This window comes from Simochromis diagramma, unplaced genomic scaffold (assembly GCF_900408965.1).
Source record: "Simochromis diagramma unplaced genomic scaffold, fSimDia1.1 OVJJ01000216.1, whole genome shotgun sequence".
In the NCBI taxonomy this organism is placed as follows: Eukaryota; Metazoa; Chordata; class Actinopteri; order Cichliformes; family Cichlidae; genus Simochromis; species Simochromis diagramma.
The window spans coordinates 7,176,617-7,202,025 of NW_024386883.1; the positions used below are offsets into that span (position 1 = coordinate 7,176,617).

Sequence of the window (25,409 nt, forward strand, 5' to 3'; positions counted from 1 at the left end):
ATGCCACATCTCTGTTACAATTTTAATCTCAGTGTTAACTTTTTATTCACTTAGAAGTTTATCACAAAGTAGAAACAAAGTCACTAAGTAAATTATTTCAGTGCAAATAAAGAAATCAAAATTTGTTCAGGATCACTAAAATTTGTGAGATTTATTCACAGCAGATTGAGCCTTGTGTTGTTATATTGTTAATCTCAATCCTTCTGAAGAAATGCTGTGTTTAAATTAAAGTGGAAACTATGATTGGGAACTTCATATACGTGTGAGATCAGTAGTCTGTGTGTGTGTGTGTGTTTAATGCATGGAAGTAATAATTGCATACGGAATATATTTCTGAAACAGTGGGAGAAAGATGAGAAACAATACCCTGTGTGAAAAGCAGTTTCACTGCAGGATATAGTGTGAGAAATACAACCACACAAAGCCGGCAACACATTAGGCACCAAACCAAACCTTTTAGTTGGGCTCAAAACAATTTCATTTCTGGTGTTATATCACACCTGTTTACTGGCAACAATTGTTAATGTTTTTTAATTCCTTTGGTTTTCTTTCACTTTGTTTGTGCTGTTAAATATTAATTCTTGTATATTTTAATCTTTATGTTTATGTTTTACTAACAGTTTTCTTCTTTCCTTTCTCTCCCGATTTCCCCTACAGAAAATTAATGATACGAATGTGAATGTCATGGTCCTGGCTCTTTTGACCCAATGTTCTTCTCAACTTGCTGAAAAAACATTTTAACAAAAAGTCTGTTTCATGCAGAGTGGCCAAGATGCTGATGTTGTTTCATAACCAAATAGTGCAGCCTAGTGTTAGGGTGATTTTGGTAAAAGTTGTCATTGTACTTAAATTTGTAAACCTTGTCCTGAACTGCATGTTCAGAAATTTTTCTGTCCCTTTCTTACTTGTAGGATGGTGGAGGAGGTTATAGCTATAGTGTTTAACTGCAGGCACATTTCATGTAAGGTCCTGGTTTTCTTATTTGGTAAGGAATGTAAGGACACTGTTTTTTTTTAGTTGTCTGGGATCAGGTGAGGAGCTTTCAGCTCTAAGGCCCTGATCCGATCGGCTCCCCTTGCAAGTTGAAATAGATTGATCTCTGATTGTCTTGCTTTGTTTATGGGGATAAATCTTTGAACTAGCGAGGCCTGCAAGTGCAGACCTAGTGTTAGGGTTTTTTGTTTGGTTTTTCTGTTTTTTGTTTTAAACAAGAGAGAAGACAAATATACTCCAATTATAATGTAGCGGCACGAGGAGGGGAGGAAAGGATTTGGCTGGGCAGGTTAACACTGAACCTACATCCTGTCGACAGATACCAAATTGTAGCGGTGCGAGGGATTACGGAGGGGTGCTACCTGGGGGAAGTTACACCCCAGGAAAGAATATTAGATTTTGCGCTGCATTCGCAGACTTCACTACAATTAACCCCCGGGATTTGAATCGTTGTCCTGACTATTGACATTTACTGCCAAGGTCTAAACGGTAGGGGTGCAACGATACACAAAATTCACGGTTTGGTTCAATACTTTGGTGTCACGGTTCGATATTTTTTCGATACAAAAAAATGTTCATTCCTTTTTAATTTGTCATTTATTAAAATTCTAAATATATATTTTAACTCAAAAGTACAGTTTTTATATATAATGTTGCTGAAACAACAAAGTAATAAAATAAATAAATAAATCTATCTGATCGAGAAATCACTCATATTTGGAAAAGAGAGTTTATTACAGAGAAATGGCTCTTTCCAAAATAAAAGCTATAGTATACGCTTCGTCTGGGCTATATTCTCAGCAGCATATTAAACATATCAGGTCCCCATAAGGAGAATCATGTGATAATGGCTGTCTAAATGACTCGGGTAAAGTTTGTAGCATGCGTGCTTGTTGTTTTTGTCTGCTTCCACTTGTCTTTGCACTAGGATGATGTTGGAGTAAATGTGCAGTCATATTCATTGTGTTCCCACTAGTGCTGTCAGCGTTAATCTCATTAAAATGACATTAAAGCCATAACGTCGCAAATCTCCGTTAACGAGTTACCGCGGATCGCCCCATGTGTGGGGCTGGATGGCGTCAACACGTTAACGATCTAACTGCGTTAACGCACTAGGTCCCACAAATGTAACTGAGCATTGCGTGGCACATCCAACATACTGTTTTACTTTTGTCCATGACGCGCTAACATCAGGGTCATGCTTCACATGAAAACCAAGATAGTTCCATAAGCCAGATCTGAATGAGGGTGGGGGAGGTTCAATTTCGGGTAGCATTGAGGCAGTTGCCATGTTGCAACGAGCTTAACTTCTGTCTCGCTAGCTTGCGCTGCGCTCAGTGGATCTGCGCTCGACAGTGCAGCCTAGGCGGAGTAGTCGAACGCATCGTCAGAAGAAAAGTTGATAAAATAAATAAAAAAATTTGTATTGTTCGATACCGATATGAGTATTGTTGCACTCCTACTAAACGGGGTAATTGTATTGGGCACCAGTACCTGGGGACTCCCAGTCTTGATTGCTCTACTCCCTGCTACCTGGCGAAGATTATGCGGATTCGACTGTATCCCAGCATTAGCCCAAGTAGTCCTACGTAAAGGGGCTACACCATTCTGGACGTCAGCAATACCTGGCAACGGATTTGTGCAAACTGACACCACAGTGGATGTTAAGGGTTCTAGCTAGCCTGATCGACGTGGGCGAGGAGTCTCCAGTCTTGGTTGGCAATTTCTTGGGGCCGGATTAGGTTCAAAAACCAATAAAAACCACTCACAACCTTGCATAGGTTCCTCTATAGGGGCAGTTTCTAGTAGTTGAACTGGAGCACTGAAGGGACAAAGGCTCTCAAATTCCACATTCTTCTTTAATTGTGAACAGCGAACATGTTTCACGTGACTCGGGTTATCTACCAGAGCAACAGTGTACATGGACCCATTTTGGTCAGGGGCCTCAAGCACTTTATACACCACTGAACTCCAAACACCCTGAATTTCATGACGGCCTCTAAGCCCAACTTCCTTCAGGTAAACCAACTGACCTTCTCGCAGGGGAGCATCCTTTACACACTGGTCGTGGCGCGTCTTACGCCAGTTAGCTGCAGGGATTTGCTTTGGTCGGGATGCCAGCAAATGACCCACATAAACATTAGGATGGGTTTGTGCATCTTTAGCCGACTCCTGGTGCCACTTTTGGATGTCTCCATACATCCCTAACCAGTATCACCATTGAGAAACCACATCTACTGTTCTCTGAACACCCTGATAACCGTACTACAAAACCTGACCCTGAAGGGATTTGGGCAACAATGTCTGCAGCACCTCTCCTCTCCTATGATGACGCCATCCCGCTCCACTGACCTACGCCATTGCCTGGCCAACCTGAGGGCCCGCCTTGAAGTGCGACCACGCTCCTTGGCATCAGGCCACCATCTCGGTTTCCAATCAAGGGGTCAGTTTCCTGTAAAACACGAAGGTCAGACAATGCATACCCAGGGAAGACAGAGGTAGTGGCTTGAACAGCAGGGGTTAGTGGTTTCCTACCAATAACCCGGGGCAAAGGGTCAGGTACTACAGACTGTGAGCCTAGGACGCCCCACCCGAACCTCGGCTCAATGGTTCACCCGGCGGAAGTTTCCCTGAATGGAAGAGCAAACAACATTACTTGAACAGGCCTGCGCTGGATTGCGTAGGCATAACTGTGGGCCAGGGCACTCTCTGGCAAAATGCTCAACCTTCTGGCACCGTCTGCAAATTACGGCCTTATTACAGGATATGGCAGGATATGGTTAGGATAAGCACTATTCAAAGCAGCTCCTTGCGAGCTAATTCAACTGCTCTTGCTGACTTTTAACAATCTCTTTTAACTCCTGTAATTCAGATTTATAGGCTGCAATACCTGCCGGACTACCTCTAAAAGGGACCTCCTGGATCAATCAATTCAGATAGATGTTTCTGTTTTCTAGTATATGAACAGTATGATATAATATTGCCCCTTTAAGAATGCTTTTAAGTTTTCACAAACTGTACTGTAGGCCATGCCAGGCGTAATGTTTGTTCTTATAAAGATATCAATTTGTTTGGAATGATATTCCACAAACTCTTTATCTGACAAAAGAAGAGGATTGAGTCTCCAGGAGTACACAAAGGGATCATCCGGGAAGCTGAGTTCCAAAACAAGTGGACTGTGATATTACTGTGCTATTGTATTTACAAGTCTTGATATTAGGAAGCAATTTTTTGTCGAAAAAAAAGTAATCCATATGAATCTTTTGTCCGAGGAGCAATCTAGTGCTAGATCCGTAACAGTATTCATGGCTCCTCCAAGGACCAATTGGTGTGTATCAATCTGTGGAAGGGAATTAAGAAAGTAACTGAAAAATTTTGAGTCATTCCAATTCGGAGCACTCAAAAAAAGTGAAGTATTAAAAAGGAATCCTGTCACAACTACATAGCGACCACCTGGGTCAGCTGTTGTGTGAGAGACTATAAATGGCATATTCTTATTGATCAAAATTGCTGCGCCTCTGGCTTTACCATTAAATTTGGAATGAAAAATGTGTCCAACCCAACTTCGTCTTAATCTGGCATGGTCATTATTCTTAAGGTGTGTTTGTTGAAGAAATGCTACATTTCAATTGACTGCTTGCTGCAGTCTCTGAGCAGCTAGCCTTTTTTTTTTAGCAGACTGCTTAGGAGGTATTTCACTTCAGGATAAGCCAAAAAGACGGAAAAAACAACTACTAAAACAATGCTGACTTTCTTAATAGAGCTTAAGGAATCTCTGAAATCGGGCCACAATAGGTGAACCATAAAGTAATTTAACAAATAACTGGGACCTCGTGGTTTGCGCGTCTACTCCATAACGTGCCCCTTACTCCGGCTCCAACACATCAAATCTTGAAGCGTGGGATGCTGTTTGTCTTTTTTATTTTTACTTGTGGTGTACTGAGAAGGTACACTCTGTAAGGCTGCATCTTTAGCCTGAGTATGAATCTCAAAAAACACTTCCTCCATTGAGGAGACAAAACTATTCACAGTAGATTGGCTTAATCCTGCTGCCCTGAGCTGTGCAACAGCAGAGGCACACATATCCAAAGTGCTCTTATTTGACCTTTTCAACTTTTCAGATGTTGTGGGTGTTTCTTCTACATTAGTTGACATCACCTCTCCTGTAATGCTAACTTCTTTAACTTCCACATCAGGCTGTAGATTAACATCAGCGTCAACCTGTTGGTCAAAATAGTTAACATGTTTGGTATTTAAATGTTTTCTAAAACCTGTGGTTTGGATGAATTTGTACATGTTGTGAAGCATGGTGTTGTAAGATGTGCCAAACACAAAATGTGCTTTAAACAGTTCATCAAAAGCACCAAGTGAACAGGTAGACTTGCATGGTATGGCATTGTTGTCAAGAATAATGAAGAACCGGTGGATGTCATTCTTTTTCATCCCAACAGCCAGGAGGTAGGGTTGAGTGCTGGTAGTGATGGCATCAAGGTGCTCTTGGATATTTGCTCCAGTATGAAAAGACAAATACAGACAAGCAATAAGAATCAAGTGTTTCTTAAATTGGTAATTCATAACATAAAAACAGAAAAGAAACACAAACCTTCTTGAAGACCACAAGATGCCGTTCTGCTTAAGAAGCTGATACATTTCCTGGTCTCTTCTGACCCTGACCGGATGGTGGAATCAGATGTAATAGCAATAGAATTGCTGAGAGGTCACTGTCCCAGCCTGCAAAAAATACTTGTTTTTAATAAAGTTGAATCATCATCATCAACAACACATTTCAATGCATCTGCATTGACAAAATGTTTGAGTAGACCCAAAATACAAAAAGGATAGCTGTTCTGTGACAAACATTATATATGCTATAAATGTGCTAATCCAAGAAACAACAGCTCACCAATGTCAACATTAAATTCAGTGGAATCCTCAGGAGAGTCAACTGCCAGCAAGAGTTTTTTCAGGTCACTGGTTGAAGGAAGCTTTCTGCCTTGTTGGATAATCTTTCTTTTGAATGTTGTTGGCCACCTTTTCAGCAACCTGCCTGATACATCCTCACCAAACATCAGTACAAAATCCTGTTCGATCTGTAACAGGGATAGAGAATAGAGAATTATATCTGCTGTCTGCAAAAAATAAAATGTGTTTACATTGTCAAAGTAATGACAAATATTCACCAAGCCTTTGATATCTTTGAAATGTGGAAAAACAGACAGTATGTTGCTTGACAGCAGGGGGTCAAGGACCATGTTGTGTCGATAAACAAATGTCAACTTAATCTTCTTCTTTACTGTGTCTTTATCAGCTGAATGTTCCATCAGAGAGATTGCTTCCTTGCACTCATCCTCACTCAGTAACTTCTCTGTAACAAACTGCAACTCTCGTCTGACAGTTGGTCCACCACACCGGACTTCACCCGATGATCCATCTCCTGGTGCTAGACAATACGAAATACAGCTTTATCAAAACTAATAACAACATTTGATAACCATTATTAATACAGTACCACAATTTGGAACTGTATACTGTATTTCCACTGAATTATAAGTGTTACCTCCAGATGATAATCGCCTCCCTTTAGCAGTGCATCTCTGTATGGTTTTTTATCCTCCAGGCCAAGTAACCAGTGCCACTTTCGCAATCATAATAATGTTCCTTGGAGAGTGACATGTACAGACATTTTGTTTATTCATTTATCAGTTATGTAACAATGAACAGTTGATAAGGACGTACATTTTGGCAGGATTTAAAATGATTAAATGCGATTTTAGTTGTATCAGTTATTACTGTGGGCTACTTACATAGCCATTTTTGGAGTACGGGTCACTGAGGTAAGGGAAAAAGGTTACAATTCCTCTGGCATACATTTCTTTTACCTGCCGTGGTGGTGATGTACTGCAAGATCAAAAGGAAAAGGACTAGTCAGCTTCCCTGGAATTAATAGAGATTTAAAATCATTTGAAAATGATAGTAAAATCAAAGGGCCAGAAATAAATTACCCATTTTTTTCTGTCAAGTCAGCTACCAGTATGTTGACTATTTTTCTTCTGGTTTCATCCACCAGGGACTTTATATTTGATTGTATTCATTTATTATACGTTCTCCACCAGGTTTGCTGGTGAGAATCGATTCCACCAATTGGAAAACACAATAAAAAACATTCTACATGTTGATATAACCACAGTTCAGAGCACTTAAACTACAAACAAAAATGACACTGTTAGAAGAATGGGGAACTCTGCTAACTCTTACTTGCTTAGCTTCTGCATCCAGCTTCTGACGTTTCCTAAAAGGGCTGTCTGAAAGGATGACCGTATCCTGTGAATCTAATGAATGTGGCGATAATAACTGGGACTGCTCAGGAGACAATTCTGCAGAAGCTGTTTCCAGTCAAAGCTACATGGGAGGGACCCAGAGAGAGTTTTCCTCATGCTTTCATCCAGAAAGTGCTGCTAGATTTGTACTTGCATATTTAAAGTTTGCAGTGATATTTTGTTTGGATTCTCCTACCTTCTACATCCTATCCAAACTGCCACTGGCAGCTTCTGCATGTTGAGGCAGCAGGCTGGCGCTCCATGGAGCCCATATGTTATGGTTTAATTTGCAGTTAAATCCCCAGGTGATAGCTTTACTTATAGGTTAAGCCTGCTCTGAACTCTGATGGTTTTTGTAGGACACATCATGTTTTGAAAATCTTGGCTGAAGCACCTCTCTCTGCCTCGTTGTCACATGAGGTGGGAAGTAACAAAGTACAAATATTTTGTTGGTGTACTAAATTACAATTTCCAGGTACTGTACTTTCCGTGAGTAGTTTTTACTTTTTATTTTTACTCCATGCATTTTTAAATAAGTATATGTACTTTCTATTCCTTTTCAAAACAGTCTTGTTACTTTTGCTTTAACACATTTGGGGGTAATTATTTTATCATCACATCAAACCTATTTGAGCCTTAATAAACCAACAAACATTAGCAAACTGCACACAAATTGTTTGTGTGCAGTTTGTCACAGTGTGTTGCTAGCTAAAGGTCCAGCTGCTATATTTCACAGGAAGAGAAAAAAAAGAGAGCTAACTTCACTCAGAGATAGAGAAAGATAAGAAAGCGCACAAGAGAGGAAGAAGAGAGGTTAGATTCAAAGATAAGGACGGCTTATTTACAGCTTACGTGTAAGTCCTCATGTTTTTAAATCAGATGTGACATTATGTTTTTTTATATTGTGAAACATGCTGCAAAACAAGGCACACTAACAGCTATTTAACCCTTTCATTATGACAACCTCAATCTGGATTATTCATGTTATGCATGGAAAGATTGTAGACTGTACCTAATCAGTTTCAATATTTTATTAGTGTATCGGTACTTGTAGCTGAGAGTCTATGATGGATTTGATACAGGGCAGGAAATCAAAACCAAATAAAAATAAATGAGTGACATAGATGTAACCATTTTACTGTGCAGATGAATGCTTATAGCCTGTGCAAAGTGCATATGCTGTATAGTAGAGAGATCTTATTAAACTCTACAAAGACATTTTTAAAAAAAAATTAAATGAATGTGGACAATGTGGACAGTGGTGGTTGGCACTGTTGTCTCACAGCAGGAAGTGCATTCAGTGATCGTGTGTGTAAGTTTCAAGCTATAAACTGATCGCCTGCTCAGTAGATTCCCGGGTCACACACTTGGCTTGGTATTGCACCCTGGGGAGCCTCTGTCAGTGCGCCCCAGGGTGGCTGTGGCTACAATGTAGCTTGCCATCACCAGTGTGATGTGTGAATGGGTGGATGACAGGTTGTGTAAAGCGCTTTGGGGTCCTTAGGGACTAGAAAAGCGCTATACAAATACAGGCCATTTACCATTTGCCATCTCCATCACAATTTAATGGCTGAAGATCACATTTAATAAAAACTGATGATGTTGTATTGTTTTGCTTCCCAGAGGTCTGCTCTAATTTAACCTGTTTTTCTTCCTTTCATCAACTTTATTTCATTTCATGAAAGTGTGCAGTGATGTTTTTTCTCCTAATTTTTTTTTACAGGATCAGGATCTCTGCAGTCTGATCTCACTCACCAGATTTCAAAAACCTCGGGCATCTACCTGGAGGACCAAGGACACACCGAGGTGAAGTTATAGCCATCATCAAAGTTGAATAGCTGAAACAGCTTAAAGAAGCATTAAAGAATTGCACTGTTATGCTATATAGGTGAAAGGTTTTATTGCAGATATGAAACTAATGGTTGTGATTGATTCTGTAACACAAATTTATACAAATGCCTTTACAAAGTGGATAAACATACTGCAGAAACGTATAGGTCATACCTAAAAGGGCATTTAAACTACCATTATGACTGGCAGGGACCACATCCTCAGCTGGACTGAGAATATTTCTTCAAAGACATGTAGGATGTAACAGAAACAGATCAAGGCCTGAGACTGTGGTTACGTCAGTATGACACCAGCTCCCAAGTTAGACAGATCCTTTATTTTGTTTTATTTTATTTTAAAAATTGATTTCAAGGATCCTAACAAGCTCATGCAGCAATTTTCCTTGTTTAAAAAGTATACAACACAGTATGAAATGTGGCAACCACAGTGGGCCAAACACGGCTATGGCCAAGTTTTATCACACCAATTTTACACCTTCTACACAATAATTTAACACCCTTTACTCAATAAAACACACCCCATTTATCACGGCACACAGATCACCTGAGAGTATCAGGCTCTTTATGATCATCAATAGTATGCCTACATTTTCTTTTAAAATCAACAGCATCCAATCCTTTAATCAGTAAACTGTTAACGAACTCCACTCCTTCCTGCAGGTGCAGTCACTTTACCCTGATTACCTCCGGTGCTTTCACTTCACTCTGTGCTATGCACATCAGAGGGATCGCCGTCAGCTGTGTTTTTTAGCTGCCGATATTTAAGACAGGGAAGAGGCCCTAAGCCAGAAGGACAGTTGTGTCTTGGGTTAGTGTAGGCAAAAAAAAAATGTTGGCCAATATTGCAAGTGTGTTTCGAGTGACTGCCCAGAAGAATGTAAGTACTCAGTTTTTATTTTATTGTGACCTGAGTTAAAGGCTTTGTTTTTGTTCTTGTTTTTATTTAAACATTAAAGCTTTAGCGCTAAAATATTATTTGCACTTGAGACTACTGGAAACTGACAGTCTGCTTAAAGACTGTTCAGTGCATGGCTTAACTACAAACCTGGTTCTACAAAGGAGAAATTCTTTTGGCTTGTTGGGGAAAGAACCACTAGTGTTAGTTGCATTGAGTGATTAATGGGAGCAGCGCTTGAGGGAAAAAATGTCTTGGAAGCATCATCTCTGTGGCTGTCTCAATATGACATGCATTGCTTTTAAAGACTAAGTGCTTAAATCTGTTTCAACAGGGTGCTGCACTGATTATGTCAGCACGCACATTCACTGATTTCACAACTCGGGCTACCTTTGAAATAAAGGTAAGATTGACAGTGAGGTCTTGAACACAGACTGGCACTTGGCACTTTGACTCATGGATATTTGCTTCTCCAGGAATGTGACCTCTTCCTGCTGGATGAGGGCCCTGCCACTCAGGTGGTTTTGACTCGTGATGAGGGTCTGCAGTACTACCGCACAATGCAGGTCATGAGACGTATGGAGCTGAAGGCAGATCAGCTGTACAAGCAGAAGATGATTAGAGGATTCTGTCACTTGTATGATGGCCAGGTTGGGTTTTTTTTTTTTTTTTCTTCATCTACAATGAAACTCATGGCTGGTATACATTGAATACCTGCTAAAGATCTGAAACTGGCTTTGAACTGCAATCTGATTGCAGTAACGCAGTACTATTACTGTAAAATACTTTTTGGCTACTCTTCAGAATCTCCCTTTAGGTCCAGACACATGAAGTTGTTTTCTCATAATAGGAAGCCTGTGCTGTTGGTCTTGAAGCCTCAATTAACTTGTCAGACCACCTGATCACAGCATATCGTGTCCATGGCTACACTTACACCCGGGGAGGGACTGTCAAGGAGATCATGGCTGAGCTCACTGGTGAGTTGTTGAAGACTAAAGATCAGTAAACATGGGACTCATTTTGGCGACTCCACTGTGAACGTGGCAGTTGTAAGTGTTCAGATCTTGCCAGAGTAACTTGACAGGTTTTTAATATTTCCCAAAAGTCAAGCTATTGAGGTTCAGAAACTTAAAGATTATCCTAAAGAGCCCAGTACATGGAGTACTACAGTTACAAGATGACAATAGAAATGTCTCCCTAATTGGATGAAGGTGGCACAATTGTGGCTTGCCCTTGGTGGTTTATTCCCTGAGATTAAGGCTCTAAGAAGTTTTTGGCATCACTGAATCAAGGAACAAATGGCAATAAGTACTCTGAGATGGAAATACTTTCGTTATGTCAACTAATGTTTTCCATGCACAGGCAGAAGAGGTGGAATTGCAAAGGGCAAGGGCGGCTCTATGCACATGTACTGCAAAACCTTCTATGGTGGAAATGGAATTATTGGTGCTCAGGTAAATGTCATCTATGTGTCTTTTTGCCTTCTATGGTTTAAACATGTCATTGGTTTGGAACTGACACTTGTTGTACATTTAGACTTTAACACTAATGTCCACACAATGTGAGATTTCTCTAGGTTCCTTTGGGTGCTGGTGTTGCACTTGCTTGCAATTACCTGGGCAACAATGAGCTGTGTGTCTGTCTCTATGGTGATGGTGCTGCCAACCAGGTATGTAGTTTTTATTTTGTATGTAAATGGGTTGAAAGCGCAACGCTTGGCTCTGCACGGCCAGTATCTGTCAAATATGTGCTAAATGCACAACATGACTAAACTCTAGGAAGTCTTGAAGCTGTAACTTCACAACTTTGCAGGACAACCTTTAAAACCCTTGTGTATATTCAACAGGGCCAGATCTTTGAAACGTACAACATGGCTGCTCTCTGGAAGCTGCCTGTTATCTTTGTCTGTGAGAACAACCGCTATGCCATGGGCACCTCAGTGGAGCGAGCTGCAGCCAGCACAGATTACTACAAGAGAGGAGAGTTCATTCCTGGTCTGAGGGTAGGGGGTCTGGCATGCTTCGGCACATCTCTCATTAGTTGTAAAATAGTGCAGCTCAAAATGACAGTTGCTCTCATTTTGCAAAGTCTTGCACTCTTTAATCAAAATGCCAATTATTCAATCTGGGTTTGTTTAGTTACAAATGCATGTCTGAACTCTTTGTTTCAAACACAATGCACACTAGCTGGAAGTGAGAGAAATGCCGTTTGGAGAAATGGCAGCCTCAAATGGTCAGGTAAATGGCCTGTATTTGTATAGTGCTTTACTAGTCCCTAAGGACTCCCAAAGCACTTAACACATTCAGTCATCCACCCATTCTCACACACTAGTCTAATGTTGAATTCTGAAGTTCACTATCAGACTGCAATACAGACAAGTATACCAATTCTGACTCCTTGTAGGTTTGACTAATTTAAAATGTGTCTGGTGCAACCATGGACTTGCATATGGACCCTGTCAGTGGGGGGTTTTTTTTTTTGGTTTTTTTTTTTTGGTAAGATGGGATTAAAACTCAGTAACTGTGCGCAGGTGGATGGAATGGATGTTCTCTGTGTCCGGGAAGCAACCAGATTTGCTGCTGATCACTGTCGCTCTGGGAAGGTATGTTTAAAATGCTTAATTGTCATTTGCAGGATATGAAACTTGTCTCGCTGAAATTCTTTGTCCTTTGCTCAGGGTCCTATTCTCATGGAACTCCAGACATACCGCTATCATGGACACAGCATGAGCGATCCTGGACTTAGGTAAACGTCTACTTGAGCCAGCTTAAGTTGCAGCAACTTAAGTTCTTGTTTAATCTTACAAATGTCCTTTGCCGTTCCTATGGCTCTGATCTCTGCTCCTTGGTCTCATGTATGCCCTCTGTAGTGGCTAGTTCTGCCTACAGAATTTCAGTATCTTCTGCTAGATTTCTCCATTTGACAGACTTGATGCTTCAAAATAACTTTTAAGTCTATCCATTTCTAATCTGCATAGAAATGGCTTATTGAAAATTTCAAGGCACTAATTTTTCACTTTGAGCATCTAAATCACTTTTAAATGCTCAAAGAACATTTTTTTTTTTTTTTTTTGGGCAACCCTTGTGCATCCCTAAAACTGCTGCACCATCTCCCCCTCTAGCTACCGCACACGTGAGAAGATCCGGGAAGTGCGCAGTAAGAGTGACCCCATCTCCATGCTAAAGGACCACATGCTCAGCCACAACATGGCTAGTGTGGAGGAACTCAAGGTAGGAGATGCAGAAATCAAACTTATGAGCAACACTTCTGACAGTTTAGACCTTTTCTTTGCAGCGAGTAATGGAAGTCTGACTAGCTAAGCATACTAACATTTGTGATCTCACTTGAACTAGTATTAATGGCATGCTTTACATGTGAGGATAATGAAAGGGCTGCAACTCCATTTAAAATGAGATCCTCCAGGCAGAATTGCCTCCTATACTGGGAGATGCCTTGTTTAACTGTCATTTCTGCAGGGAATTGATGTGGAAGTGAGGAAGGAGATTGAGGCTGCAGCTCAGTTTGCCACCACAGACCCAGAGCCCCCACTGGAAGAACTGTGCAACCACATCTTCTACAATGAGCCACCTTTTGAGGTGCGCGGAACAAACCCGTGGACCAAGCTGAAGTCTATTAGCTGAAGTTCTTGACAACCACCTGTCCTTAATGCACAACATGTACTTTAAACGTGTGCCTCACACCAGAGCCAAGACAAGATCAGATTCACTTTACTACCTGAAGTCTTGAAATTGCTACAGTGAAGTGTTAATGTTATCAGTGTAAGACTTATACCTACATTTATGCTCTTCACCATATTTACATTGGCCAGAAATGTTTAGTGATTGGCTTCTGGTAGATTTCATCTTTTTACTTGAGCCACATTCCTTAAATCTCTGGCTCTGACTAGATTATTTGCTGTGTAATCTAGTAATTTTTGAGGTGCTATAAATGTTTAGTGTCAAAGGATGTATGACCTTAACATGGCTTTGTGCTCCATATGTTTAAAGAAGTCAAATTGAGAAAGTGCTTGTCTTCACATGGTAACTTTTCTTGACACAACTGTCTGAGGTTTAATCTGACTCAAGTTAAGCGGATGTGTTAGCATAGTACTCAAATCCTGAGGCCCTTTAAGAGTGGCTTCACTTCAGGCTTGACTTGAACTAGAAATGTGAACCCTAACATTGGGTGACAAGTTTGTGCATCTGAAGACTTAACATGCTTCTGTCACTGCTGGATTTAGACTTCAGGCCAACTTTAACAAACTTTAGGCTTCAATGTCTTAAGATTATGGTTGCAGCTCTGACAAAGAACAATGGTCTATGACTGTCTAGTCTCAATACCTACAAAACTAAGAGGAAAATGGCTTTAAACTATTGCATGAGCAAATATTACCAGAATGGTCTATGTAGCCTTCTCTAAGGGACACTCAAGAAATACCCTACTTGATCCCTTTCCAAAGAAGTTGCTAACTTTTGTAGCATTAGCACACCAGTACTTCAGGTTTAGTCCCACTCCACTCATCTAAACTAATGTGGTGTATGGTGAAAACCCTCCAGGTTGCAGCTATCCTTGCAGCCACTTCATGTTTTCTTTTTTTGCTGTGGGACTTCCAGGTGCTTGCAGCTATTCTCAATGCCTACAGTGTCACCTTCTGGTAGTGGAGTCTCCTCAGGCCTGATTACCTTTCATTATGATTGAGCCTTTATTTCTCAGTTGCCTGCAGTGAAGTTGGACCCCTTCCAAACATTACACAAGTCCCATTAGAGATGGGGCAGAACAGGTAGCTTGGAAGCCAAACAATGAAATGTACAATGGAATGGTGGGGGCTGGTAGAGGATAAGTATGAGAATGGAAAACTAACTTCTCAGCACAACAATAACATGCATTCACACCTCAACACCATAAACTCACGTGACAAGCAACAGGGGTGGGTATGTGGTGACAGTTTCTACATCCAGATGAACAGAATCAACTTTCGGGGAAACTGCATTTTTCACAGTTGGTCTAATGTCCGTCACTGGTCACCTGGTCTATCAATTTCTCGTTGAAGAGCTGTGAGCTTCTCCAAGATCTTATCCATATTGCGTTCAATGAGCACAGTCTGAGTACTCATGGCCCTTCCCATCGCTTCGATCAACGCAGCCAGCCTTGTGGGGTTTTGAACAGCTGTAACCGCTTTCTTCAATAAGCCAGAGCCCAGCCAGTTCCAATCAGCAGGAACCCTGTTATCATGGCTCTTAATAGGTATAAATCTCAATCGACAGTCCTCCCAGGCACACAACGCACCAATTCCTTCACCCGTCCATTGTGTATCTGTGGCACTATGTCAAAGACAGAGACATGAAAATAGTAGCCCCCCATTTTATTTGATGCTCAGAGACATTTTCTTTTAGTAAGGCCACTGCAATGTAAGTTTTACTGTTGTATAAGTTCCGCCAGCAGAGGGCGCTCGGTCCTGTACGCATCGGTAGCTGACGCTACACTAGAAGTAGTAGTGTCAGTGGCGAAGAGGCAGCGTACGGCCTGCGCGCCAAAGAGAACTGATTGTCTTATTTTTCTGTTTTTACAGGTAAGCTGGGTGGTTGATAATATAAACAGATGTTATAAAAGTGACAGACAGCAGTGGCGATTAATGATAAATGTCTTGTGTGTGGCGAATGTTAAGCTAAAAAGCTAATTTCCGAGTTGGTCCAGTTGTTAGCCTGTGCCGATCCAAGTGTTATACTGTACCGAAACTCTGAGCTCGGTGCAGGTGTATTTTTGGGTTAAAGCCACAAGATATATATTTTGCACAATAAGAGAAAATGTGAATTGCTTTATGTTTAGTTCATGAAGAGTGAATGCTATAGAAATATGTTAAGAAAAACATTTATTTGAAAGAGATCTAGTTTATTAAATACAGTTAAGAAGACAGGTTCATAAATAGATTAAAACAGTAGTAAAAACAAGATAAAACTGTAATGAGAGTTCACTATGTTATTCATGTGTATAGTAAAAATGTATTTGTGTGATTTAACCAGTTTACAAAGGTGGTGCATGTGAAACTGTATAAGTTACTTGTATAAAGTAATGTCAGCTACACTAGAAGAAGTAGTGTCAGTGGCGAAGAGGCAGCGTACGGCCTGCGCGCCAAAGAGAACTGATTGTCTTATTTTTCTGTTTTTACAGTTTTCTGTAAAAATAAATATGTTGCACGGGAGATGAGTTGGCCCATCATTTCAACAGTGTAACATATCCGACAGGAAACGTCCCTGTAGGACGGTTGGGCTCTTCCGAACCCAGGCTGCTTGCCGAAGAGTGTGTGTCAATTGCATTAAGAGACCAGTCAAAATCTTGTTGGCTGAATTTTGGTGGGGGGGGGTTTCACCCAAAGGACAGTGAGAGTGTAAAGAAGTATCCAATTGGCAGTTTGCTTCAATGCTTACAGTTATGCAGAATTAGGAATGCTCTTTGTGACAGGTGGGTACTGACATACATGGCTGCAGTTGCCAGCTGTCTTCTAGGCTTCACCTCTGCTAATCCTGCATCTCTGAACTGGACCTCGTCAGTATTTGGGGTCTCATAAGCTCTCCTGTGATATTTAGTTTGCATACTTGGATTATTCAAATAAACTTTTAATATATTATGCTAAATCTATACAGATTTTTCTACATCAGATATGATAGTACGAATTAGTCAACCTGTATTAAAGTCTCCCTCTACAGCCTGTTGTTTCATAGTTCCAGCAATGAAATTAGATTTTAAAAATAAACATAGATGACATTCTGTCCCCTAGGCATCCACCAAGATCCCGCTGTCTACAGTCATTCAGTAACACTCAGAACAATATGATGATCACTGGATAATGTTAATAAATATCTTTTCCAAAATATGAACGTTTTCTACATGTCCTAGTTCAGCGGTCCCCTACCTTTTTTGCGCCACGGACCAGTTTGTGCCCGACAATATTTTCATGGACCGGCCTTTAAGGTGTCGCGGATAAATACAACAAAATAAAACTAGTACCGGTACCGAAAAAAAGATTTATTCATAACACAACCAGAAAAACCGAGTTAATGGAAAAAACGATAACAAAATAACGCTAAGACCGGTACCGGTCCGTGAGAGTTGGGTCGCGGAGTATGGGAGTGCCTACTGGGGTCAGCGGGGGAGCTGGCCCCAGGGAGGGGTCACCTGCCCCTCCCTTCCTTCCCTCCCCATCTCCAGCTGCCTCCCTCTTCCCGCTCCACCACAACCACCCACACATGCAGGGCCTTGGAGTAGGGGTATGTCACCAGGGTGCAGAGGAGGCTACCCCCCCCTCTGTCCCCTTCTGGCTGCCTCTGCCTCAATTTTATCCCACAACTTAGACATTCACATTACTCACACTCTCATTACACATACATATAGGATCTTGGGGGTGGGCACGATACACGGAGTCCAAATTACCATCAGGTTGTACACCTCACCCCCTGCGTCGTTTGCCCACCTCTCAATTTTGAATACACGTAGACATTGAGGGCTAGCAGGAGGGACTATGCGCTTACCCACCTGGGTCTGGGTGCAGTTCCCCCCTCCAGGGGCAAGGGTACCTAGACCCGGTTCGTAGAGTACGCTTGGGGAGTGTGATCGTGTGTACAGCGTCTCTTTATGTCTGTCTCCACGTTGGTTGAGTGTGGAGTAAGTGTATATGAGAGCATGAGGGTGGGAATGGATGTTTGTGTCTGTGTGTGCCTGTATGTCTGTGTCTATATGTCAGGTTGGGTATCAGACGCCACCTCTCTGGGGACATCTCAGGCCCTCCAAGGTTTGGAGGCCTATCTCCACCCACCACCACTTCCCCTGCCAGTGGCGGACTCCCTCAGGTGTCGGTGCGTTGGTGGTTCTTTGTGTCTGGGGGTGGGCGTCCGGGTACACACCGGCTCACTCCTTGGCGGCCGCTTATCGGGGCCTGGAGCCTGGGGCTCGCTCGGGCCACTTCGGAGGTGGGGTGCCCCCGGCCTCTCGGCCTGGGGCTCGGTCACTCAGGCACAGCTGGCTGCCGGCGGAGCTCACGGGCACGTCACTGCAACTCCCCCTGGCTTCTGCTCCGCGGCTGCTGAGTGAGCCCTCATCTGGGACTCTCCTCAGCTCTTACTGGGACAGTGGCGCGGCTGCCCCTCTGTTGGTTTTCCTTGGTCTCTTGTGTTCTGGGGGCCTCTGGATGTCTGGAGTTTTGATCTCCTCCATACCTGCTTCATACCCTGGAGGACGGGGCTGTGGCTCCCCACACTCCCTAGCAGATCGTTACATGGAGAAACCTTTGGAATGCAAGCATACTGATCCACACAGGTATGCACACAGGTGTACACACGGGTATTCACAGACGCGGACTACAGCTTTCTTGGCTGCTGCCTCAAAGCACATTGTGCGCTGTCTATCTTGCGTGCTGCACAATATCGTTTATTATTTAGTATCTACTGCTAGCTAGTTTATTGTGATGGTGCCGTTTTTTTTTTTTTTTTATTATGTTGCTCTTTGTTGTTTGCTTTCTCTTCTGTTTTGTTTTCTCCATACAGGTGATCCAGGTGTTTTGTTTTTGTTTGTTTTGTTTTTTTTCTTTCTTCCCCCCCCCTTCTCACCGTCTCTTCTCCCCTTTGGTTTTCTTTCTCTCCCTCTCTTTCTTTCATTCTTTCTCCCTGTCTTATCCCCAAGTCATGTCTGTCCCGTTTGTTGCAACTGAAAATAAAATAAATTCATAATTATAATAAAGGTCAATCAAATGGACCAATATGGCAAGGCCATGATGATCCACTTGGTAAAATAAATCCGCTTGGCATCTTTCTTGGCCTTAAGACAACAATTCTGATGGCTAAAGATCCAAACGGGACACAAAAAAGAAAAAAAGAAAAAAAAAAGGTGTCGCGGATAAATACAACAAAATAAAACTAGTACCGGTACCGAAAAAAAGATTTATTCATAACACAACCAGAAAAACCGAGTTAATGGAAAAAACGATAACAAAATAACGCTAAAAACCCTGAAAACCATAAGTTTCACACCCGAGTCTCAACTCTCACGGACCGGTCCGGGGGTTGGGGACCGCTGTCCTAGTTTACATTATGAAAGAATTTATTATGAGTGAGAATCTCTTGATAGTCTAATACTTTCCCGCTAAACAGTCATCTTTTTTTTTTTTCCTGCAAAATATTTCATTTCTTTATTTCATATATACCACTTTGTAAATCCTGCTGCCTAAAACATATTTATCAATTGAAGAAAATATTAAGAATTAAAAACCCCACAGAGAAACATCAGAAACTTCTTTTTTTTCTTTTTCTTTTTTTTAATTTTCTGGGGGAAAGAAGGGGAGAAAGAAAGAGGGAAAGAGAAACAGCTGAGAAGAGGGACGGGGGAGAAGGGCAAAAGACAAAAACCAACAGAATGAGCAGAAAAATAAAGAAAAAAAAAAAAAGCATAAACAGTCATCTTCTACTTCGGTTAGGTTTATTTTAACATCCGTTTATTAAAACGTATGTTTTGCTTTTGTTTTATTTTTTACTGCAATTCTGTTAGAGTAGCTTTTACTGTTTAGTGCTTTTAGTGTAAAAACAACCTGGTTGTTAAAACTAAGATAAGGCAGACGCAGGGAAACGCAGACGCAGAGAAACGCAGATGCAAACGCTGAAGAATCTACAATGGCAGAAGCACAAATGAAAATGGTCACCAGACCCAAGAAAAAAAAGTGCAAAAAAACGAAAAAGTGCCTGAGGAGCAGTTACTCGGGCATATACTCTGGCTCTTCTTGATTTGCAAAACAGCATGGCTGAGGAACAAGCCCTAAAAATTAAGAAATGCAAGAAAACACTTAAGCAACTTCTGTAAGAGGAAACCCTGAATCCTTCACTATTTCAGAAGCAAAGGAGGACATGAATATGGACACACAGGGAAATGTGAATAACCCCAGCGGACAAAACCCTAGGCCTAATGGAGGGACTTGGCAACATCAGCCCTATTTCAAATTTAGATTTCATAAGGGCAAAGGCCAGTATAATCCATGGGACAAGATTTCTGCTCTCAGACAGCAACTGCAAGCTTCCCACTATCATCAGAACCAGCTTTTTTTGGAAACTGGAAGTTGCTAACAAGGTTGCTTTATATTACCAAACTGGATGATGTGATCCTTTCCCTGCAGCAACAAATCAGCCACCCTGCAACAGAGCGGAGTCTGCCACTCAAACCACAGAGGCTTCACACACAGACTTTGTAAGCCTGAAATCTTCTAAGGAGGTTGAATTTGAGGTCCAGTGCAAGAATCAACAAGAACAGACAGAAATGCTCCAGCAACAGCTCCTAGAAGCTCAAAATCAACTGAAGGAGCAGTTAGTTAATGTGATACACAGTAGCAAAAGAATAGCTCTACCACATGGCTGTAGCTCAGGTGGCACCAGGTTATCTACTAACTGGAAGGTTGGTGGTTCAGTCACTAGCAGCTCCAGATATCCTTGAGCAAGACACTAGCCCCAAATTGATCGCTGACCCATCCCTCAGAGTTTGAATCATAGCTAGAAAGCACTTAAGCATAGCAAAGGGTGCTCAGATAGAGTAGAAAAGTGCTGTTAAAAACACAAACAAAAACAAAATTTACCATGAATTACTGTACTTTGAGTGTTTTTATTTTGGAGCAGGGAAAAGACAAATTCAAGCTGTTTACTTTTTGATGACTTCTTTAGGAATTCAAAATGGCTCTTGAATAATATTAAGATATATTTTGTGTTCAGTTGATTATTTGTTAATCAGTGTTATTTGCTGCACCAGCAGAATATGAATGTGATATTCAGTTGATGCCACTAGGTGGGAGCCTATGACCTGTAATGAGCATGTTGGATCTCGGATGACTGCTTTAGGTGAAGCCTTACTCTTTTATGTGAAACCCTATTTGTGTTGCATTCACAAAGTCTGTGATGCCTCTTGCTCTTCTAATGTTTAGTGTTTAAATAATTGTTTAAATATTTGCCATGGTGTCTGTTTTACCTGTGTTTCTGTGGTTATGCTTATTTCTTTTTGTTTCCTTTATGTTATTAAATATTGACGTCTGCCTTTTTGTTCCTTTTTTCTGTCTCCTGTGTTTTGTGCTGTGTGAGTTTGTTCCTGGTGCTTATTTTCATTTTAATGGTTGTATTGAATGTCTTCAAATCCACAATTTAAATAATCTTGATGCAGCTGTTGTTTTGAATAATAAATAAAGTGTAACTGAAAAGAACTCCCTGTCTTATGTGGAAGGATGACCCTCATGTAGCTTTCTGTGTTTTATATGCGGATGAATATTAGTTATCGCCTTTTATTACACTGTGATCTTGAAGTCATTTTTGACCAGGATACGTCCTCCAGTCCACATGTTAAAACAAATATGTAGCACTGATTTCTTTCACCTGATTACTGAGCAATGCTAGAAACTAGTTCATGCTTTTGTTAATTCAAGGCATGACTATTTTCATTCTTTAGCATCAAGCTCTTTTAAAAGCTTTCAGTTGGTCAAAAATGTCATGGCAGAAGTACTAATCGTGTTGACAAAGGGAGGCCTTATTTCTCCCAATCTCCATTTCTCTTAATTTGCAAAGTTAAGACTGGATCAGGTAACTATTAGCTGTGTTGCTTTATATTTGAAATGATAGATGAAGAGGTGGAAAAACTATATGGATCACCAAGCCACCTAATCTGCTCTGTGAATTTTGTTCCAATGAAAAGGAGTCAAACAATACCAGTGGCAATAAAACCCTTTTCATCTCTTTCAACTAACTGTGGCTTATGTGTTTCATAGCCTGCACAATGGTGTTCAAAGAGAGAACCGAGGTATGATGACAGTGACTTTTCAACCTATCCTGAAAATAATCGAGACTCGGATGGATCATAATCGAGCCTCGGATGGGTCTCAGGCATAATAGCAGTTAATTTTCCATTTTGATCTCTTGAGTTTATTTAATAGTATCGCACTGCTGTTTGCTCTTGCTCTGATTAATGTATTTACAATATTAATCAAGTGAAAACAATGAAATATTAAACAAATTAAATGGTTATAATTTCAGGCATTGACATTGACAGCACACACGGTTTCAACCGTATGACCTGGAATGTAACACATGATTGTTTTTAGTAGTGGACCTTCACAAATACTTCACTGAAATCAGCTAATACCTTTATCCCTTGAAAAGATGTAAGCCTAATACAGGTTAAGACAAGAATGCTACAGAACATAACATCAAAATATTGTTGCACTGCTTACAGTTCTACATCAGATTATCATGACTTCCACTGTAAAACTGCCACTGGATGCTTACATGTGCCGTAAATTTGTGACCTAAATTAATTGTTTTTTCTGATTCTAACAAGCTGTGCCTGCCCAGTTAGTACTTTACCCACAGCTGAATATTGAATATTACCTCTTAGTTTGCAACCATGCAATAAATTGAACAGGGTTGCAAGATGGCAGATTGGGTAACTCATGTCGAAATAAACTGACTGTGTTTAGAAAAGTTTGTAGTCAACATTTGTAGATTACCCATAAAAGTAACCACACCCATAGGGGGATTATGTTCACACTAAAGTACCTGTAAACTGGTTGAAAATTTAGTGACTCATAATAATTTTTAAATGCAAGGACATTAAAACTAAATGGGGGGGGTGGAGACAGCTGGAGTACCTGGAGAGAACCCACACAGACACAGGGAGAAAAATGTGCAGCTAACAGTAGTGAAGGAAAACATGGTGACGTACAGTGGGAATAAAATTAAAGCTTGGTTACAATGGTGAACTTGTTTAGATTTACTGAGTGGTAATACATAAATAACAGTCTCCCTTTTATGTCCATTGTTATATTAATCAGTTTGATGGATTATGTGAAAAGGTTCCTTGCTTAGATGCTGATTTTATTCTTTGTTCTTTCTCTGTTTGACTATTTCTTTAAGATATAGACCCACTAACTTAGAGTGAACTCTCACATGACTACACCTTGTTGCACTGCACTGTTTTTAATGTATTTTGCATTGTGCTTCATGTTGTTGTGTGCTATTTATTTGTCATCTTTTCAAGCTTTTTTTAGTTGTTAATTTTTTAGTTATATTATTACATATTATATTGTGCCTTATGTTGAGGTATTTCAATTGACTGTGTTTTCATAATTGGAGTGGCAATAAGCATTAATCTTTGTTTTTTAGTAGAGGTGTGATGAGCTGTTACATTTATTTAGAAAAAGGCCCGCTTTAGTTAAAAAATATATATATATATCCCAGATGTCCCAGCATCAGGCAGGCACTTCAATCCAGCTTACATCAAAATTTGTAAATATCAATCCTTAGTGTGTTTCTCATTTCATGCAATAATAATCTGCTAATACAGTACAGCCACTGTACCAAAAGAAGCAAGCTGACTGTGCTGTGTAAGTAGAGAGAAAGCTGCTGGCTTTAGCTTTAAAGGTTAAGACAACGAGCTCAAGATATTTTAAAAGTTGTCCCGGGATGGGGTTGCTTTAAACCTGTCTGTAAATGTAAATTGTTTATGTTGAGTGCTGAGCTTCAGAGACAAACTGCTATTTTCCTCTCAGTTTGCTAAATGAAAAACATTTGAAATAAATTTCATGTAAGACAAAAATGCATTAAAAAGCAGAAATATAATGTATATTTTTTGGCTTGTTATAATACAATGGTTATCCAACAGAACCTTTCCACTCTGCCATTTTAAATTTGTTTCATGTCTTATGCTTTTATGATTGATTAAACTGCTTGCTTTTAATTATTCTGCTGTGTACAGTGTCCTTGAGTGTTCTCAAAGGCACTTTCAAAGAAATTGTGTTATTATTATTTTTTCTCTATACATGACAACAGGAGCACACATTTGGACAACATGTGTAGTTAAATTAGACAATGACTGCCAAAACACATTAGTAAATAAAAACCATTGTAGAAAAATATTTATCAAAAGTCTGAAGCAGACTAAATGGACAAAACAAGTTCATATTTAACCAGGTTTTATTGTGCACAGGAAATACGTACAAAAGACAATGAGGGGATGTAGCAAGGGTCTCAGACGTCGAGGCACTGAAGCAGAGGTGGTTAGGTGCAGAGCTGTGTTGCAGATGACTGATGTCATCAAATAATTTGTGTGGCATCTTATTGAATGCAGAACACCTGATTGTTCTGTAAACAGTTTGGAATTTTTTTTGTTTTTTTAACAAAAGAGGCAAAAAGTAAATGGCTGCAAATAACGTTGTTTGCAAAACTTATGCATACAATCTTAAAATTGACAATTTATATTTGCATTTAAAATTATGAAATATGATTCAATAAACATGTTTGTGGTTGTTACAGTAAAGAAATATAGATTTTTCTACTCAGATTTGATGTAAATTCAGACAAAAAAAAACATACATTTTGTTAATACAGTATGTCAAAATTAAAACATAACTGTAAATTCAGACACGTGAGGTTGTGCTGAAAAGAATGATACCAAACAAGGCAAAGTAAATAGTTTTTACAGTGAATATGTAGAGATCAAATCAAAAGTACTCAAAAATGGTGATTTATATCCTGGACCCCAGAGGGTTAAACATTTTTCTTAAAGTAACGCAATAGTTACTTTTCAAGTAATTAATTACTTTTAGAATCTTGTAACTAGGTTACTAACTCAGTTACTTTTTTCAAGAAGTAACTAGTAACAACCTGGTGATTCCGAGAATCCAGGAGTGACAAAAGGCGAGTCCCGTGAGTAGTGGCATTTCCAAGAAGGGGTTTGCAAGCAGGTTTGTAGATTCTTACCAGGTGCAGCCACTGTTTATGAGATTAAACGTAGGTGAGGTTAATCAGAGGCAGGAAAACTAGCAACCAAAGAAAATGAGGGTACATGCAAAGCAAGGAACAACAAAACACTCCCGCAAGCCACAAGGAGGCTGTGAGGTCATTGACAAACTGACAGGACGGCGCTGGCCTTATGAGTCAGCTGCTGAGTGCTGTTGATGGATTACAGGTGATAGAAACAGGTGAGCACCCAGAGCTCCACCCACATGGACGGACACAGTAAACCACAGGATTCAAGCAGAATAATACCAGATACACTTGCATCATGACAATATTATTGCAGAACTGATGATTTGTGGTCTAGATGCTAAAGCCATTTACTTTACAGCTCTATTTGCCGCATTTTTCATATGATGTGAAGTTCAAGATAATAATACATAATTAACGTAGAGCTTCAATCAATGTCTGAAACAACTGGATTCTATCAGTGAACACATTATTGTACTCTGACAACTACAGCACTGTTTTGTATTTGGTGGATAACACTGTCTGTTCCAGTACTGATTTCTCTTCTTGTTTAGCATCTGTGGGTGGTGCATGTAAATAT

General features: G+C 40.4%; 1 protein-coding gene and 1 long non-coding RNA gene across 3 annotated transcripts; one reads left to right on the forward strand and one right to left on the reverse strand.

The window, feature by feature from the left end:
• Window positions 1-5,915: 5,915 nt before the first annotated feature.
• On the reverse strand, window positions 5,916-7,949 carry LOC120734058. 2 transcript variants are annotated; one of them, XR_005695963.1, is made up of 4 exons: window positions 7,249-7,949; window positions 6,798-6,891; window positions 6,551-6,651; window positions 5,916-6,433 (listed from the first exon to the last, which is right to left on the reverse strand). It is a non-coding gene; the product is annotated as an uncharacterized LOC120734058 (long non-coding RNA). The 2 variants fall into 2 exon arrangements; XR_005695962.1 differs by lacking the exon at window positions 7,249-7,949 and adding an exon at window positions 6,996-7,035.
• Window positions 7,950-9,915: 1,966 nt separating this feature from the next.
• On the forward strand, window positions 9,916-14,592 carry LOC120733660 (pyruvate dehydrogenase E1 component subunit alpha, mitochondrial-like). The gene is made up of 11 exons (XM_040031968.1): window positions 9,916-10,037; window positions 10,390-10,458; window positions 10,532-10,705; window positions 10,906-11,032; window positions 11,418-11,509; window positions 11,632-11,724; window positions 11,902-12,057; window positions 12,586-12,657; window positions 12,733-12,800; window positions 13,177-13,285; window positions 13,532-14,592. The coding sequence occupies exons 1-11, from the start codon at window positions 9,990-9,992 to the stop codon at window positions 13,694-13,696; spliced, it is 1,173 nt and encodes a 390-aa protein (XP_039887902.1). The 5' UTR covers window positions 9,916-9,989; the 3' UTR covers window positions 13,697-14,592.
• Window positions 14,593-25,409: the final 10,817 nt, after the last annotated feature.